This window comes from Natrix helvetica (genome assembly GCF_964273705.1).
Source record: "Natrix helvetica genome assembly, chromosome: 2".
Taxonomy (NCBI): Eukaryota; Metazoa; Chordata; class Lepidosauria; order Squamata; family Natricidae; genus Natrix; species Natrix helvetica.
The window spans coordinates 15,549,705-15,567,345 of NC_138552.1; the positions used below are offsets into that span (position 1 = coordinate 15,549,705).

The window sequence follows — 17,641 nt, forward strand, 5'->3', positions numbered from 1 at the left end:
GGGTAGAATCCTGCAGACACATGACTGCGATTTGCAACATTTAATAAATAACTCTGTTTCGGGGAAGGGGGGGAGGGAGAGAACCACCCATTTGAGAGAATGGGTTTACACTTACAACTGAGTAATTTGCTTAGCAAGAACATGATTCACACTTACAACTATATTATTTGCTTCGTATCCGCTGTAAAAACGATCATAAAATTGGGTCCGGTCACGTAGGGGCCTCAATTTAAATCAAAAACCTGGACCCAATTGCAGTTGTAAATCAAGGACTACCTGTATGTCATGGCATCAAGAACATGACAGAAAGACGGATACACGTATTTGAAGCTGTGACCATTAGTCACAAGTTACGACTGAGGTCAGAAAAGCAAATAGGCATAGAAGAAAAGCAAGATTTTTAAAAAGTCCTATGAAAAATTAAGGAGACTATATAGAGCTCCTTTATGTAGTTCACCTTTATACAAATCATGTTTTCTATCATTGAACTATGCTCAATGGAACAGGCAGGTACCTTCCAGATGTTTTCTCTAAAATCCAACCACACAGCCAATGTTTTAAAATTCTGGGCATTTCATCAAAAACACTTGTCAGAAACTAAACCATCAACTCCTAGTCTATGATTCTGTACCCAACAGCAGCCAATTGCATTTTAACTTGTGCTGTCCATAGCTTGCCATTCATCCATGAAATTTAAAGAAGGAGCTATCGAGTTTCTTAGGCAGGCCACACAAAAAATGCAATGATGTTACTAGCCCCTTACCTGCTGCTTATTTTCAGCAACTGTTTTTCAAAGAACCCACCATCCAAACAGAAATTTACTGAGATGCTGTGGCCAAAATCCATCAGCACAATTTCCTCCAACATGAATGTATCCGAATCTTTTCCAAAATGCTTTCAGCCAGCAATCAACACTACACTTTTAAACGATGACAGCCGAGATTGTTATTAATCAGTTATGCTGGAAAAACAAGTTACAAAGTTATCTCTAAGCTCAACTGAATTGAGGCCAAAGCATTCATTGGTAGTTCACCAAGTTTGTGAGAAAACCCTGGCAGTGCCCAATAATAATACCAGAAAAAAAAGGCATGGCTGGATGTGTTCATTGGTATCATTTAGGCTGATGTCTCTTTCCAGAATTGTAAAGTAGCTGGCGACTCTCCACTTTCTTTTTATATTACTGTATTTTCGGAGTATAAGATACACTAAAGAATAATATCTATATTCCAAGTGGAATGATGTAATGTCATGTGCTATCTTATAAACTCTTCTTTGAATGCTTCACTTTCCCATCAGAAAAAAACAGTTGGGAAGAGTTTTACATTTCTAGTTGTTAGAAGATGGATCTGATACTTAAATGCTCTTCTAGCATTTAAGAGCATATTAAATGCTTTTAAACGCTAGAAGGCACAGCTTAAGATTTCTTCACAAGAAGTTCTGTTCCATTCAATTTTATGTACTGATCTTAGCTAAATGTTACTATTAGATCCTCTTTTATCTTTCAGAAACAACCAACTTTCAGTTGGTAAGATATGTGGCAATAGAATATATGATTGTATAAATAGTCCTTGCTTAATGACCATTTGTTTAGTAACTGTTTATTAAAGGTAGTTGATTCTCAGAGTTATGGCAATTGCCCCTGCAGTCACATGATTAACATCCTGAGCTTCAACACACCCCACCTGCCTGTTTTTCCCCCATCTCTAACCAGGTGCTCTGCCTGAGATTGTCCTAGTTCGCTATCCCCACAAGCTAAGGTTGATACTATCAAAGACTGACTTCTAGGAAAGAATGTTGCTGGTAAACTGTCTGATGGCTTTAATGATCCATCCTAAACATCAAAATGAAATTTACCCCGTTTCCCCGAAAATAAGCGCTCCCGGCCCAATTGGGCTTTTGAGCGCATGGGCTAAAATAAGCCCTCCTCCGAAAATAAGCCTTCCTCGAAAATATTGTTACACAGCAGCAGCCATGAGGTGACCACTCTCACTGCCTCCTGCACCTCAAAAATAATAAGACGTACCGGAAAATAAAACTTATTTTTTTGGGGGGGGTGTCAAAAGAAAATAAGACCCTGTCTTATTTTCGGAGAAACAAGGTAGTTATTATGTCGTCTGAGTGTGCTTTTGACATCGGTCAGGGCCCTCTGTCCCAGTGAATTGATTGTAAGTAATGATCGTGTTCCAACTTCTGGCTTGGTTTGGTAGCGGACTCCCCATTCAGTTTGTACAACAATCCATAATTAGCCATTCTGTATCAAGATGGCCGAGACTAGCCATCCAATGCAAATATTAAATTGCCTTATTTGGTATTATTCTGTGCCTGTGGTCTTCTGATCTGATTCTGAAATAGAAGAGGAAGCCCCTATAAGTGGGAGGCCGGCACATTGAAATAAGCCCAGAACGGCAATCAGGTTTGACAGCTTTATAAGAGTCAGCCATATAGCAATAGCACTTAAGACTTATATACCGCTTCACAGTGCTTTACAACCCTCTCTAAGTGGTTTACAAAGTCAGCATATTTTCCCCAACAATCTGGGTCCTCATTTTACCCACCTCGGAAGGATGGAAGGCTGAGTCAACCTTGAGCCTGGTGGGATTTGAACTGCAAAACTGCAGGCAGCCGGCAGGCAGCAGAAGTAGCCTGCAGTACTACACTCTAACCACGGCACCACTATGGCTCATATATTAGGATATCTAGTATTTCTGGGGCAGGAACCACTTCCTTTCTTCTGGTTTAATGGTGACTCCAGATGTAAGACTCACATGATAATCGGGTAGATTCAAAAAAAGGAGACAAAAAAGTTGGAGGTTGATAAGTAGACAAAACCATTTTCCCTGTGTTGCTAAATGGGCTCTAAGAGTTGTTGTTAGCTCATTGGGTGCTAATGCCAGACAAAAAGTTAAAAGTAATTGAAACTGATTACTCCTATATGTGAACCGGAAGATTGGAAACTGACTGGGATATGAGCAGGCAAAATTAACTAGAGTCATCCAGCAGAATGACTTCAATTCATTGACTGTCATATTTTCCTTCTTAAAAGCTCTGCTATCTATTGAAATTATTCTGAGATTCAAAGTTTAAAATAGTTCTATTATCTACTTTATTCAGGCACCATAAATGAGCACCACAATTGCAAGTTTATGCATTCTGTTATGGTAGAGTCCCATAAATGCTTTATTTACCTTTCATTCTAAGATGAACTTGAAGAGAGGGAATAAACCTGCTTTTTTCTGAGTTCTACATTCCTGCAAAGCCAAACTCATCAGCAACCATCTGCTCTGGAAAGTGTATTTTCCAGTGTGGCAAAATGTCCATCTGATCGAGGTCATAATGAGGGTAATTTACTTCAGTTCTTGCCTCCTCTGTCTGGTTACTGGCTGGGTGTTTCAGCTATTGAGCTTGGGAGCCCCAATGTATGCTTCCCTTTGTTATTAAAAGATGAGTCAGTGTTTTCCTAATGCCTTCTTTCCTTCTTCCTGGGTGCTATAGGTAAGACTTCTAGTCTGGTCTGATTACCTCTCTGAACAGCTTCTCTTAAAAAAAATAAGTCTCCGATCAGAAGAGGAGGATAGCTGGAAAATATTTTCCAAGCATTCCTAGACTGTGGACAGATAATAGAAATAGAGAACCTTCTCCACTGAAAATAAAAATGAAATTGCAGTGTTTTTTTCACTCCCCTTTGGTTCCTCCAAAAGAACCTGCCATATTTTTTCACTCCTTTGGTTCCTGACTCCAAATAGGCAGATGATGGAAGTCAATCAGAACCCCTGGATGGGCTTTTGGAAGTAAAATGTCAAATTCTCTGTCAAGTGTGTATGAGAGTTCATGACTTGGCAGAGTCTTGGCAACAAGGTAAGCTAATGAATATATACAGCAACTGAGTCAGTCAATGAGGGCTGTTTGGAAACTGAAACAGTATTTTCTGGAAACACATGGGTGTGCCTTTCCCCTGTAGCTCTGAGTCTCTGCTGAGCTCTAAACTAGTCTTCTGCTCTGAACTGAAACTCCTTTCCGCTGCTTGCGTTTTGCTTGTATTTACTACTATGTTGAAAAGCCTGTTTTTTTAATTGTATATTTACTTTATGTGTTATATATAAAGAGAAGTTAATGAATCCTGTTAAATCAGTTATCTGTGTGTGCTTTCTAGTTGTGATTGCTGCAACAAACTCTAACATTCTCTATGAAGAGCTTTGGTCTCCTCTTGCCATATTCTTATTTAGTTCTGGGGAAAGCTTAATGGAATTGCTATGCCCTGCACAGAAATCAGGACCGGTCAAAACGACCCAGGTCTGGGCCACTATGTGAGCTCACACCAACTTTTCTTGCAGCTATTTTTCTCTAACATTCAGCAGTCTTTGGTTCCTCTTAGTTTATTTTTCCTGAGGCAGTCAGAGCACTCTTTCTGGTCTCTCTCCTATAATCTCTTCTGCATAGTTGTCCATTTGCTTTGGTTTCTGGCTTCTGTTGTCTGGCTAGCTGACATGTCTTTATCTCCTTGTGCTCATACTCCCCAAGATTTTGAGAGAGTGTTATTTGCATCCGCTAAAAAGCCACCAAAGCTGGTGTCACCTGCTGAGAAGGGAAGTTTTCAGCACTGCTATATTGTGGAAAAGCTCAAAGGTCCCATGCTCTATTCTGCCACATATGAAAGTCCAGTTTGGGTTCTTCCCCCATCTCCTTGACTGTTTTCCTGCATTGAAACGCTGTCTCCTGCAAGGACATTGATCAGTGGGTATATGGCTGACAGGAGTCCCTTTCCCATAGAATTGGGAGTACCAGCTATTATTACCTCCTACGCTTTCTCTTTCACTCAGTGGTCTAAAGATGGAGCAAACAAAAGCCATTTCTATCTCTAGAAAGCAGAACAGAAAAGGAGGGGATGTGGTTCTTGGTCAGGAGGAAAGCTTAAGCCAATGTTTCTCAACCCTGACAAATTGAAGATGTAGCTGGCTCGAGAATTCTGGGACCTAAAGTCCACGTATCTTCAATGTGCCAAGTTGAGAAACACCGGTTTAAGCTTTCCAAGAAGTTGCAGGGGTGGGTGGGTTCCCACCTTACCCATTTTCATTTTACATACTTTCAAACTTTTGCACATCTGCTATTGAGCCAACCTTTGCCCCACACTGGCTATTACAACTCCAGTCTCGGTTTGGATGGTAATCAATTAAAGAAGAGACTGGACAGCCACTCGTCTCAAATTTTATAGGGTGTCCTGCTATTTTTTTTTTGGGGGGGGGGAGGGTTGGACAATAAAGAAAATTTTGTCACTTTGAATGTAGATTAATTGTTGTTACTTGCAAAGTGTCCGACCCATCGCGACCCCATGGACAACATTCCTCCAGGCTTCTTTGTCCTCTACCATCCTTTGGAGTCCATTTAAGCTCACGCCGACTGCTTCGGTGACTCCATTCAGCCACCTCATTCTCTGTCATCCCCTTCTTCTTTTGCCCTCAATCGTTCCCAGCATTAGGCTCTTCTCCAGTCAGTCCTTCCTTCTCATTAGGTGGCCAAAGTCTTTGAGTTTCATCTTCAGGATCTGGCCTTCTAAAGAACAGTCAGGGTTGATCTCCTCTAGGACTGACCGGTTTGATCACTTTGCAGTCCAAGGGACTCGCAGGAGTCTTCTCCAGCACCACAGTTCAAAGGCCTACATTCTTTGGCACTCAGCCTTTCTTATGGTCCAACTTTCACAGCCATACATTGCAACTGGGAAAACCATCCCCTTGACTATACGCACTTTTGTTGGCAGGGAGATGTCTCTGCTTTTTAGTATGCTGTCTAGATTTGCCATGGCTTTCCTCCCCAGGAGCAAGTAGACAAATTAGCATACATTAAAAATGAAATTTCGTTGCATGCAGCTCTTAAAGCAGTGCATTCCAATGTGGGTCCCACGCCCCACAGAGAGGCAATTTGATTTTTAATGGGGGCAATTTGAACCTTGTTTAAACCAAGTTAATGGCCTTTTAGGCTTCCTCCGCGTGAGTAGAGTTCACTTTTTGAGTAAAGTAAGAATTATATGGGTGGTGGTGGTGGTGGTGCTTAGGTGGGGCATGGCCAAAAAAAAGTTGGGGAACCACTGTCTTAAAAGGGTGAGCACCTCCAATAGACACTACATAAACATGACAAGATAAATAAATAAAATACAAAAGTATGCATACACCCACCTATATTATATGACACAGAGAAACAACGTAGAAGAGCTCCGAGGTCTATTTCGATTCTGATTGAATTTGACTTTAACATATTCACACATCCTGGGGGGAATGGTTCCCCCAAAACGATACTCCGGCTATTCCTCCATGGTTCCCCGCTACCCAGAAACGAAAGGGGACTCCACAACCCATAAGGCACCGACTTAACACCCCCCCCAATCCCGGAAAAGCCACCTCCTTCTACGGCGACCCGCGACACTTGCAAGGCCGCTCGTGTGAACCCTTTGACGCGCGTCTGCTCCCCCATAGGGAGGAAAAACCCCACGCGGAGACCAGGAAAGGGCGCCGAACGGGGCTTACCCTCTCATGGTGAACTTGGCCACCGCCAGCCGGCAGCCGGCGGCGCTCAGCTCGCTCTGGAAGTCGGCGTCGTTAGCGATCACCTTCACCCCGACCATCCCGGCAGCGGCTCACGGGCGTCGGGGGTGGGGCTAAAACGGCAAAAAGCGCCAGCAAAAGCGGCAATTCGTCGCCCGGTATCTGCACAGTCACGGCGGGAAGGAGGAGGAGGAGGACGCACGCCCAGCATGCACCACAGCATCTTTTGCGCAGGCGCGCGCAGCTCGGCCCTTTTCCCGCTCCTTCCTCAATTAACCTTTCCCTGAGCGAGTCATTCAGGCTCAAGGGACAGAGTGGTGAAGCAGGGGGGCGGGGAAGGAAGGTTGGGCAGAGCCAACTTCCGGTAGACGTGAAGGGTGGGAAAAGAAAAAAGAACGGAGGCGATTGGGCGCAGAGAGGCGCCAGTCTAAGCTAAGCTCTCTATGGTGAGCCGCTGTAGGGGAAGATGGAGAGCGGAAGGCCTCCTCGTTTTCAGGCGGAAGTCGACTTCAGTAAGGGGCTGCAGCCCCTTAGGTTTCTGGAAAAGGAGTAAGGTTGCCATCTTAGTTGTGGGCATGAGATTTATGAATTAGAAATGCAGGTCGTTTGGTGAGATTCCGGAGCAGTCATTCTCAAGTTTTAAGAAGGGTGGACTTCAATTCCCAGAATTCCCCAGCCGGCCAGCTGGTCCAAACTTTTCAAAGTTGAGAAACACTCTTTTGGAGATAGGGAAGCGTTAGAAACTGTCTTAAGTGTGTATGTCTTTATGTGTATCCGGAAGTTTTTTTGCTGTAAATGTTTGGATTACTGTAGGTTTTTTTTTTTACTATAGAGTATATATGAATCTATCATCTATCTATCTATCTATCTATCTATCTATCTATCTATCTATCTATCTATCTATCTATCTATCTATCATCTATCTATCTATCTATCTATCATCTATCTATCTATCATCTATCAATCAATCTATCTATCTATCTATCTATCTAGCTATCATCTATCTATCATCATCATTATCTGTCTGTCTGTCTGTCTGTCTGTATGCAGGTCTTGGCGTATTCGGGTCCTCAGCTTCAGTTAAACAGTGGTAATTTAATTAAGCGTGTATTAATTAAGCGTCTAGCTTGAAACCATGACTGAGCTGATAGCAATAGTTAAAACAATTATAGCATAATCAGTGCAGCCATGCTAAAACCAACCAACCAACCCCTATCTTTGTCTCAAAGGTGCTTTTTTTCAAGAGACAACTGGACTTTTCTGGGGTTTTTTTGAAAACATTTCGCTTCTCATCCAAGAAGCTTCTTCAGTTCTGACTGGATGGTGGGAAACCGAAGGATTTATACTCCTTGCAGAGTATAAATGACCAGCTGTCTGTAAGGAATATACATCCTTCCATTCCCCACTATCCAGACAGAGCTGAAGAAGCTTCTTGGATGAGAAGCAAAACGTCTTCAAAAGAAAAACCAGAAAAATCCAGTTGTCTCTTGGGAAAAAAGCACCTTTGGGACAACCATGACATGGATGACTGAGAATCTCCATAGACACCTATCTTTGTCTCCATCTCTTTTGCACCGTTTGTGGAAGCTAAAAATTAGTGGGATATCAGCAAGCATTAGTTGCTGGCGTCCAAATTACATCCTCAGGAATTCCTCCCAGACACACTCTCCTCCTCCCCCTCCTCCTCCACCACCTCTTCCTCCTCTTCCTCTTCTTCTTCTTCCTATTCCATATCTGTCATTGGACATTGGCGATCATGTTGGCAATCCTATTTTTGTCAACAGTTGCACGAAAAAAACCCTTAGGTTTTGAAAAACATGGTGTTCTTCCTCTGTCTGGACCTCGTTTGCCTTCAATTTAACACACTCCCTTGCATGCTTGCATCTCCTGCCCCATGAACATTTCTCTTTAGTACTGATGATGTTACCTAGTTGGGTAATGAAACGTCTGCAAAAACAACCACCACCACCAACCAAGCTCAGAGAGCACCAAAGATCCCTCATGTCAACCTTGAGCTACAAATATTCTCCTTTAATTGGGTACATTTCACTGTGTTTCCCCCTCTACCCCGCGCCCGCTTTACCCCCTCCCCGCGAAAGGCGAGGCATCGAAGGGATGCGTCATCATGGGACCCCTCCTTTCCCTCCCAGCCCTCTCCGTCTCCATGGGTACCAGCCTCCCGCGGCCAGAGGCGGCTGCCGCCAAGCACCGCGCGGGAGTCTTTTGCGACACTTGCGGCAGCCGTCGCGGCCGCTGCCAGTCCGTCAGCTGATTTCCAGCGGCTGCGTTGAGCCCCGGCTGAGAGGGGCGAGCAGGAAGCGGAGCCGGCGAGGGCGGTCGCGGGGGCTGAAGGCGCCCTTTCTGCCAGCGGGAGGAGACCGAGGGAGGCTGATCCCCGCGGCAGAGGCAGGTAGTTAGTCCGTCCGGGAGGGTGGGGGGGGCGGCAGCACGACGCCCGTTTAAGGCTGCGTTAAGGTTGCCATTCGGGTGGAAGATGACGGTCTGCAGAACCCTTCAGGCTTCCGCTGTGCCTTATGGGTTTCTTAACCCCTTCCCCCTTCTCCATCTCTTCCTTTCCATTGCTGACAGCAGGATCCTCTGGCTTCCTCCGCCGCCCTCTTCTCCTTCACCCCCTCATTTGACTCTTCCCCCCCCCCCATTTCCGAAGCGGGAATTCGTGTGTGCTTGTGTGTCTCTCTGTGTGTGTTCGTGTGCCTATGTGTGTGTTTTGTGTCTGTATGTGTCTGTGTAGCTGTGTGTTTCTGTGTGTATGTCTGTATGTGTTTGTGTGTCTGTCTGTGTGTGTATGTATTTGTGTGTGTGTGTTTCTGTGTCTATGTGTGTGTTTGTGTGTGTGTTTCTGTGTTTGTGTGTATGTGTGTGTGTATGTATTTGTGCATATGTGTTTTTGTGTCTGTATGTGTCTAGCTGTGTGTGTATACGTGTCTGTATGCGTGTTTGTGTGTCTGTATGTCTGTGTGTATGTATTTGTGTATATGTGTGTGTTTTTGTGTCTATGTATCTAGCTGTGTGTGTGTATGTGTTTCTGTGTCTTTATGTGTGTGTATGTATTTGTGTTTATGTGTTTGTGTGCTTCTGTGTCTATGTCTCTGTGTGTTTGTGTGTCTGTGTTTGTGTTTCTGTATGTCTTATGTGTGTCTGTGTGTGTGTTTGTGTGTCTTTGTGTATGTGTGTGTCTTTGTGTATGTGTGTGTGTTTGGTATGTGTGTGTGTTTGTGTGTCTCTATGTGTGTGTTTGTGTGTCTGTCTCTGTGTGTCTGCATGTATGTTTATGTATTTGTGTGTGTATATGTGTGTGTTTTGTGTCTGTATGTGTCTGTAGCTGTGTGTGTCTATGTATGTATGTGTCTCTGTGTATTTGTGTGTCTCTATGTCTGTGTGTGTCAGTGTGTCTATGTGTGTTTGTGTGTATCTATGTGCCTTTACAACCTGGAGGGATGTATAAACACCCACTTCAAGCCCACCCACCCCCTTTCTCCCTCTTCTCCCCTTCTATGTCCTCTCAAGTGTCGTTTTGTGCTTGACGCCTTTTTTAAAAAAATACTGTTATTTCCAGGGTGAGTTGATGCGAGTTGCCTTCTCTGGGAAGCAAGCTGACATTTTTTAGAGAAATTCACTCATTTGGCCTTCCCTGGGTGCTACAAGGCAGCCTTTTCTCTCTCTCTCTCTCTCTCTCTGTGGATTTCTTTAAGCAAGTTTCCTACCGCCCTCTTGGATTGATTGATCAATCGATCGATTATGTGCCATTAAGTCAGTTTCACCGCCCAGCGACCACAAAGATACATTTACTCCATGAGGATTTGTCCCCTAAGCTTTGCACCCATTAACTGCCGTAACTCGGTTCATTCACTGTGCTTCTTTCTTTCCACCTTTTCTCAGCATAAGATCCTTTTCCAGACAGCTGGGTCTTTGCATAATGTGTCTGAAAGGGGATAACATGAGCTTGCTCATTTGTGCCATGAATGAGAACTCTGGGTTGTTCCTTACCACCCTTGCCTGCCTGTCTGTCTCATCTATCTATCTATCTATCTATCTATCTATCTATCTATCTATCATCTATCTATCTATCTATCATCTATCTATCATCTATCTATCATCTATCTATCATCTATCTATCATCTATCTATCTATCTATCTATCTATCTATCTATCTATCTATCTATCTATCTATCATCTATCTATCATCTATCTATCATCTATCATATCATCTATCTATCATTTATCTATATATGTATGGTATCTATCTGTTATCTATCATCTATCTATCTATCTATCTATCTATCTATCTATCATCATCTATCTATCTATCTATCTATTATCTATCTATCATTTATCTATATATGTACGATATCTATCTATCTGTTATCTATCATCTATCTATCTATCTATCTATCTATCTATCATCCATCTATCTATCTATCTATCTATCTATCTATCTATCTATCTATCTATCTATCTATCATCTATCTATCTATCTATTTCCCTTCTCTCTTCTCTCTTCTCTTGATGGGGACATCACTACTACCCAATTTGTACCAAGTGTGTTTCTCTCCCCTCCTAATACCCTTCACCCTGTTTCAATGTCATCCTTTTCAGTAATCAGATCTATTCATTTCTGCCTGTGTCATATGCAACCTTGTTTTCCTGGCAAGAGATCCCCCTTTTGCCACTTATCATTAACTCACACTTATTTTGGCAGGTTTTCCTCAGCCCCAAAGTGAGAATCAATTTTTCCATTGTGTGTTTTAGTAAGATGATCTATTTTTGCACCCATGAAACTGAAATGTGCACATGGATCTGTGCACATGTTTATCGTTCTCTTAAAACTCTTTACCCAAACCCAGAGATGAGCTTGGGGAACCATGAGAATTTTTAGGAAAACATGAAAATTCTTTATTTTTGGTTTTTTTTTTTAATTACTTACTGCTTTGTATCGATTGCTTCATATGGGAGGAAGCACTCTGGTGGTCCCAGAGATGCATTTGCTGTTACTGCACAGATGAATATTTAGCATCATGTTGTTGTAGTAAGACCACTGCTTTGAGGTTGGAGGCGTTATCCATGTCAGAGGTTTTGCTGATTTCAATGGCAGATTCTTTATTATTAAATTTTATATAAGAAAAGACACCCTCTTCTTCCATTTGATGCGAGAGCAAAGTATCTCTTTTCTGCACATACTGTATTTGGGTAGCTAATATTCCTTTCGGCCTATACCAGGGACGGCTAACCTTTTTCTAAAGGTGTTCCAAAATTGTGTGTGCGTGCCCAATCACGCACGCATGCATGCTCACCCACCTGCACATGCGTGCATGACCACCCACCTGCATGTGTGCACATAACACCCTCATGCATGTGCACCCCTTCCCCCCACACGGGGTGGGGGGGAGTTTTCTCCTCCTTTGACTTCAGGAAAGCCTCAGGAGCCTGGGGAGAGCAAAAAACAGGCCAAACGGGTCAAACGGAAGTCCATTTTTTCACCCTCCCCAGACTCCAAAGGCTTACCTGAAGCCTGAGGAGGGCAAAAAGGGCCACCCCCAACTCTCCAGAAGGCCAAAATTCAGCTGGTGACTGCAGTCCCGGCAAATATGGCTCCATGTGCCACCTGTTGTATGCATGTCATAGGTTGGCCATCAGGGGCCTATACTATACTTGATTTTCCTTTAGGGTACTGTACTGGGTTACCCTGATAAGTCATTCTCTTCTCCTTTCATCACGGGCCTATGCTATACTTGATTTTCCTTTAGGGTACTGTACTGGGTTACCCCGATAAATCATTCTCTTCTCCTTTCCAGCTTTTATTTCCTGCATAACATCAGTCTCATTAGACTAATTTAGTTATGTGTACTTTACATACGAAACATTCTGAAGAACTCGAGAGCGTTCTGTCCCAAAGGTGCTTTTTTTTTTTTTTCAAAAGATACCTGGACTTTTCTTTGTATTTTTTTCCCCTGAAGGCATTTTGCTTCTCATCCAAGAAGCTTCTTCAACTCTGAACGGTGAGGAGGGGGAAGTGGGGGCGAGGGGGAATTGGAGAAATGGAAGGATTTATATTCCTTGCAGTCGTTGGTAGTTAGCACTCTCTGAGAGTCATTGGGGCCACTTGTTTGTGTGAAATGAAGTGGGGGGGTGGGGGGGTTATTTATGCTAGGCACCAGATGACTGCAAGGAATATAAATCCTTCCATTCCTCCCACCGCCATTCAGAATCGAAGAAGCTTCTTGGATGAGAAGAGAAATGCCTTTAAAGAAAAGAAAAGAAAAGTTCATTTACCTTTTAAGAAAAGTACCTTTGGGGGAACCATGACCTGGATGACTTTGTAGACATCTAGAGCAGGGGATGTCAACCTGTGGTCCCTAGATCCCTGGGGGGGCGGGCTGCAATATCATCACAGGGGGCCTTGAAGAAATGTTATGATTTAAATCAGAAGTCTTCCAACTTGGCAACTTTAAGACTTGTGGACCTCAGCTTTCAGAATTCTCCAGCCAGCTATGCTGGCTGGAGAATTCTGGGAGTTGAAGTCCACAAGTCTTAAAGTTGCCAAGTTTGGGGACCCCTGATTTAAATCTTGAGTTAACTCTTGAGGGTCTGTGTCCATGGTCCATGGCCACAAACTGTATTTAAAGGATGTCAGTGGTGGTCTAAAAGTTGAGAACCACTGATCTAGACCAGTCTGTTTTCTTCCATCTCATGCTCTTGGGAGATTGTGGGGGCTGCTTAGGCCCATTTTGTTTGGATCATTATGCCTGGAACTGTTTGGATTGCTAGTGGTTTGGAAGTTCTACCTGTTAGGCATTAGCATGTTCTGAAGGCTTAGGAATGGCTTAGGAATCTACTAAAGTTTATGGTTTGTTTTCACTAAGATCTGTTTATTATCATAAATCATGTTTTACTACAGTGTTATCAATTGAAACAAAATAAATCCAATTGCTCTCTAGTTTGCTCCAGTTGCTGATAGCTTCTTTTCTTCCCCTCATCCCGCTTTCACATTATTTTCTTAGCACATGTTCTTTCCCAATAGCTACTCTTTTGGGAAATAAGAACTGCTTAATGTCTATGCAGTTTCTCAATCATCCAGGTCATGGTTGTCCCAAAAGAGCTTTTTCAAGAAGCAACTGGACCTTCCTGACAGTTAGAACAATTAATCAGTGGAACAGCTTGCCCTCCAGAAGTTGTGAATGTCCCAACACTGGAAGTCTTTAAGAAGATGTTGGATAGCCATTTGTCTGAAACGGTATAGGGTTTCCTGCCTAGGCAGGGGGTTGGACTAGAAGACCTCCAAGGTCCCTTCCAACTCTACTATTGTATTGTATTGTATTGTATTGTTTTTCACAAAACAAAAGTCCGGTTTTTCAAAACAAAGTTCAGTTGCCTTTTGAAAAAAAACACTTTTGAAACAATAATTGCTTAATAATATTGAAATCATGATTGGCAAATCAAAGTGCTGAGCCTTTTTGATGTAGCAAACTGTACTTTCCAGTCAAAATCTTAAGCTTCTGAGACCATACCTTAAATGAATATCATTTCTATTATTATGATTACTGTATTGGTTAATTGCCAAAGAACTGCACAGAATTGCTGTGTTGAAGCAGAATTAAATTGAAGGGTTGCAAAGTTTTCCATAATACCCTTTTTTTCTGTCATGCTGATTAATATCCAATGTGAAGTTAATGTAATTACTTTGGGAGATTTTTTTTAAAAATGTCTAGAGCTCTGAAATATAAATATGGCTCCACAGCACGTAATTCAAATAAATGTACATGCAAATCAGTGCATTTATTTTAAGCATCATCGGATTAAGGAACATAACCTTAACTGAACAATTGAGAGGTAATTTATATCTGGAGGAATTCTATCTTCTATCATTGTATAATTTTCCAAACACAAAATTTGACTTGGGCACAGCACTGTCGTCATAAATATTTGTAGAATGTTGGAGTGCCTTTAACCATTCTGTTGATTATGGATAGTTGTGTTCACCCAGTGTGCTTAAACTTTGGTTGGTTAATCAAGATTATTGAATAAATAAGGCTTGGTGTGATGCATGTAACTTTTTGTTGTGGCCTGTCGGCCGCCTGCTTCTTCAGCAGCTAAATCAGAGGCGGAGTTGGCGTGGGAGTCAAGGTCAGTATCAAAGCAACCTGAGAGCTCTGAGCGGGAAGAGGGAATGGAGCTGGCAGAGAGACAGACAGACACGGAGCCTGGGCCTGTCTGTCAGCCCTCAGATGGAGCGGTAACAGCTCCCAGGTCAGGAGGTGGCTGATGAGGAAGAGGAGGAACAGTGCCTGACGCATGGATGCGCAGAAGGCAGAGGAAAGGAGAACCGTAGAAATGTGTGGGCCGGTTCTTGGGACGGAAGAGCCATCACTGCTAGTGAAGCCCCACCCTAGTTCTGGGGATAAAAGGCAGTTGGTAGAGATGAATAGATGTGGCAGAAAACTTTTCATCTCCTTGCCAGACAGACTTGTTAGCCTGCGGTGAAAGAGAATTTTTTTGCTGGGGCTGTTGGTGCTCCTAATAAAGGAATCATTGATTTAACTTCAGAGGGTTGGTGTCTTTGGGGAGCTGGGTCACTTTTGAGGCTTTTAAACCATCATTTACATATCCTGGTCTATATTAGGCTAACTATAAACAATCAAGCTACATTTTGGTTCATCAAATTGTTGAAACCAGTATGATGAAAGTATATCAATTGCTGTATCTTTCCTTTGGAGATTTAAAATGATTAGGCATCTCTCCTAATTTAATCCTGCCTGTGAGGCAGATTGGATTGAGAAAAAGGGATACAGGCAGTCCTCGATTTATCACCACAACTGAAGCCAAATTTTCAGTTGCTAAGCAAGACAGTTGTTATGTGAGTTTTTGGCTCATTTTATGACATTTCTTACCACAGTGATTAAATGAATCCTTGGAGTTCTTAATAAACGGGTTAGGTAAACCTGGCATCTCCATTGACTTTGCTCGTCAGAAGGTCACAAAAGGTGATCACATGACCCCAGGACACCATAACCGTCATAAATATGAGGCAGTTGCCAAGCGTCTGAATTTTGATCATGTGACCATGGGGTCGATGCAATGGTGCTAAGTGTGCAAAACGGTCATAAATCATTTTTTCCAGTGCCATTGTAATTGCGAACAGTATCTAAACAAAATGGTTGTAAATTGAGAACTAGCTGTACCTCAGCTCACCCAGTGAGCTGAGTTGAGATTAGATCTTTTCCAAATGCCTTAACTGCTATATTACAAGGAAGCTTAAGCACTAGCTTTGTAAATTTATGGCATGTATGTTGCTTCTCTCATCTCTTGGGTGAGATTCTTCCCTTTACTTGTATACATAAAGAGATTTTAATCTACATTTCTGGCTTGGATCCTATTTGGGCAAGGCACACCAGGCTAAAGAATTTGCCAACATTTACAGTTAACAGAATAATTTGCGTTTTTGGCTTTTGTGGGTTTTTTTTTTGTGTGGAATAATATATGCAGTTTTTTTACTTGGAAAAAGTTAATTCGAAGTGTGAAAATTTTCCATGGATATATCCGTGAAATCTTCAGGAGTTAAAACTTCAGAACTCTTCTTGTTACCTGAGAGTAATGCTAAATTTTTATGCTGTATTTTAGGCTATGATTTGTGAAAAAGTAGCATTTGACTAAGTTCCCACAACAAGTTAAGACTATGAGCCAGGGCTTATAGGCTTCAAGAGCTGTGTTCATATAGAAAACCAAAATCAAAAGTGTACATTATAGCAATAGCATTTAGGCTTATATACAGCACTCTCTAGGCCTGAGTGATGGCGAACCTATGGCACGCATGCCACAGGTGGCACGCAGAGCCCTCTCTGTGGGCACGCCAGCTGTCATCCCAGACCAGCCCCACCACGTATGCGCGTGCACCTCCCGCTGACCTGGTCTTCAGGTCTCTGTGCGGGGGGTGCGTGAGAAGGGGCGCTTGCATTGCATTTTGGGGGCTCACGTGTCACCCCCTCACCGCGCTTTGGGCCTAGAAGTCCTCCTGCACCAACCTGGAAGCCAAAATGGGGCACACGGGCGCCATGCGAGGGCCCCTCATACCCCATTTTGGGCCTGGAAAGCCTCCTGCACCAAACTGGAAACCAAAAATGGGTGAGGGGGGCAGGGCACATGCGGGGGGGTTGGTTGCGCATGCATGCATGGGGTGGAAGGAGCGTGGGGGGTTGCAAACGCATGGGCGGTGCACGTGGATCAGGCATGCATGCGCGGGGTCAGATGCGTGGAGGGTTCACGTGGACATTGCATTATGGGTGCAGGTTCATGTGCGTGCTTTTGGCACACAACGACAAAAAGGTTAGCCATCTCTGCATTAGTGTCTTTGTTTCTCTCTCTCTCTCTCCCCCCCCCACCTTCCCTCCTTCCTTCCCTCCCTCAACACTAAAGGTTTAAGCAAGCAAAAAAAACCAGATAAAACAAGAAAAAAAATATGCTTACTTTTTGTCTCAAACATTATAATCTACTATAGGGCAATTGACATGAGGGGAAAACAGGTAAAATCTTTATTGCCTGCTTCTGGCCCACTTGCTTACTGAAAGGCTTCAGTTGTTGTGAAGTTGAAAATGAACTGGTAGGGCCAAATATAAATACAGAACATAAACATTTGTATTACTATTTTTAACCAGTCCTTTTTAAGTCTTCCCTGCCATGGAAACTCGCCAACTGCTCCTTTTATACACAAGGTATATACACATTTGCATGCATCTGCAATAGAGGCAAAAATGCAGCCAGATAGATAAAAGCAAATATAAAAATCCTGAGGAGAGATTAATTTCTGGAGATACTATTGAAATTCACTTTGGATTCAGCTGAAGGCAGGCCACGGAGACAGAGGCGCTGGAGCACAGGCCATGGACTTAGTGGTACATCAGAGGCCTGTGCGGAGGGCTGCCCTGTACCCCCCCCCCGTGCGATTACAACCCCCCTCATTCATCTAGGGCTACCTATTTCTACCACCCACTGCGGCCTTCGTCTCAGTTCCAGCCCAAGCTTCCATATTCACCAGCTGGTTATCATTATTATTATTAACCCATCATTTTCATCTACGATGTGGACTATGTGGACTA

The 17,641-nt window shown here is 43.1% G+C and overlaps 2 protein-coding genes across 5 annotated transcripts in view; one reads left to right on the forward strand and one right to left on the reverse strand.

Annotated features, from left to right (window-relative positions):
• The window catches only part of TXNL1 (thioredoxin like 1), a 31,031-nt gene extending 24,176 nt beyond the window's left edge, over positions 1-6,855 (reverse strand). The window contains exon 1 of one of the 2 annotated variants that reach the window (XM_081943580.1): positions 6,516-6,853. In XM_081943580.1, coding sequence (XP_081799706.1) covers positions 6,516-6,613 — 98 coding nt within the window. In that variant the 5' untranslated portion in view covers positions 6,614-6,853. Of the gene's footprint in view, positions 1-6,515 lie in introns of both variants that reach the window. The other variant, XM_081943581.1, reaches the window with a different exon arrangement.
• A 103-nt stretch (positions 6,856-6,958) lies between these two features.
• The window catches only part of WDR7 (WD repeat domain 7), a 273,050-nt gene continuing 262,367 nt past the window's right edge, over positions 6,959-17,641 (forward strand). For 2 of the 3 annotated variants that reach the window (XM_081943577.1, XM_081943579.1), the window contains exon 1: positions 8,783-8,943. The gene's annotated coding sequence lies outside the window, so the exon portion shown is untranslated. Of the gene's footprint in view, positions 6,980-8,782; positions 8,944-17,641 lie in introns of those variants that run through there. The other variant, XM_081943578.1, reaches the window with a different exon arrangement.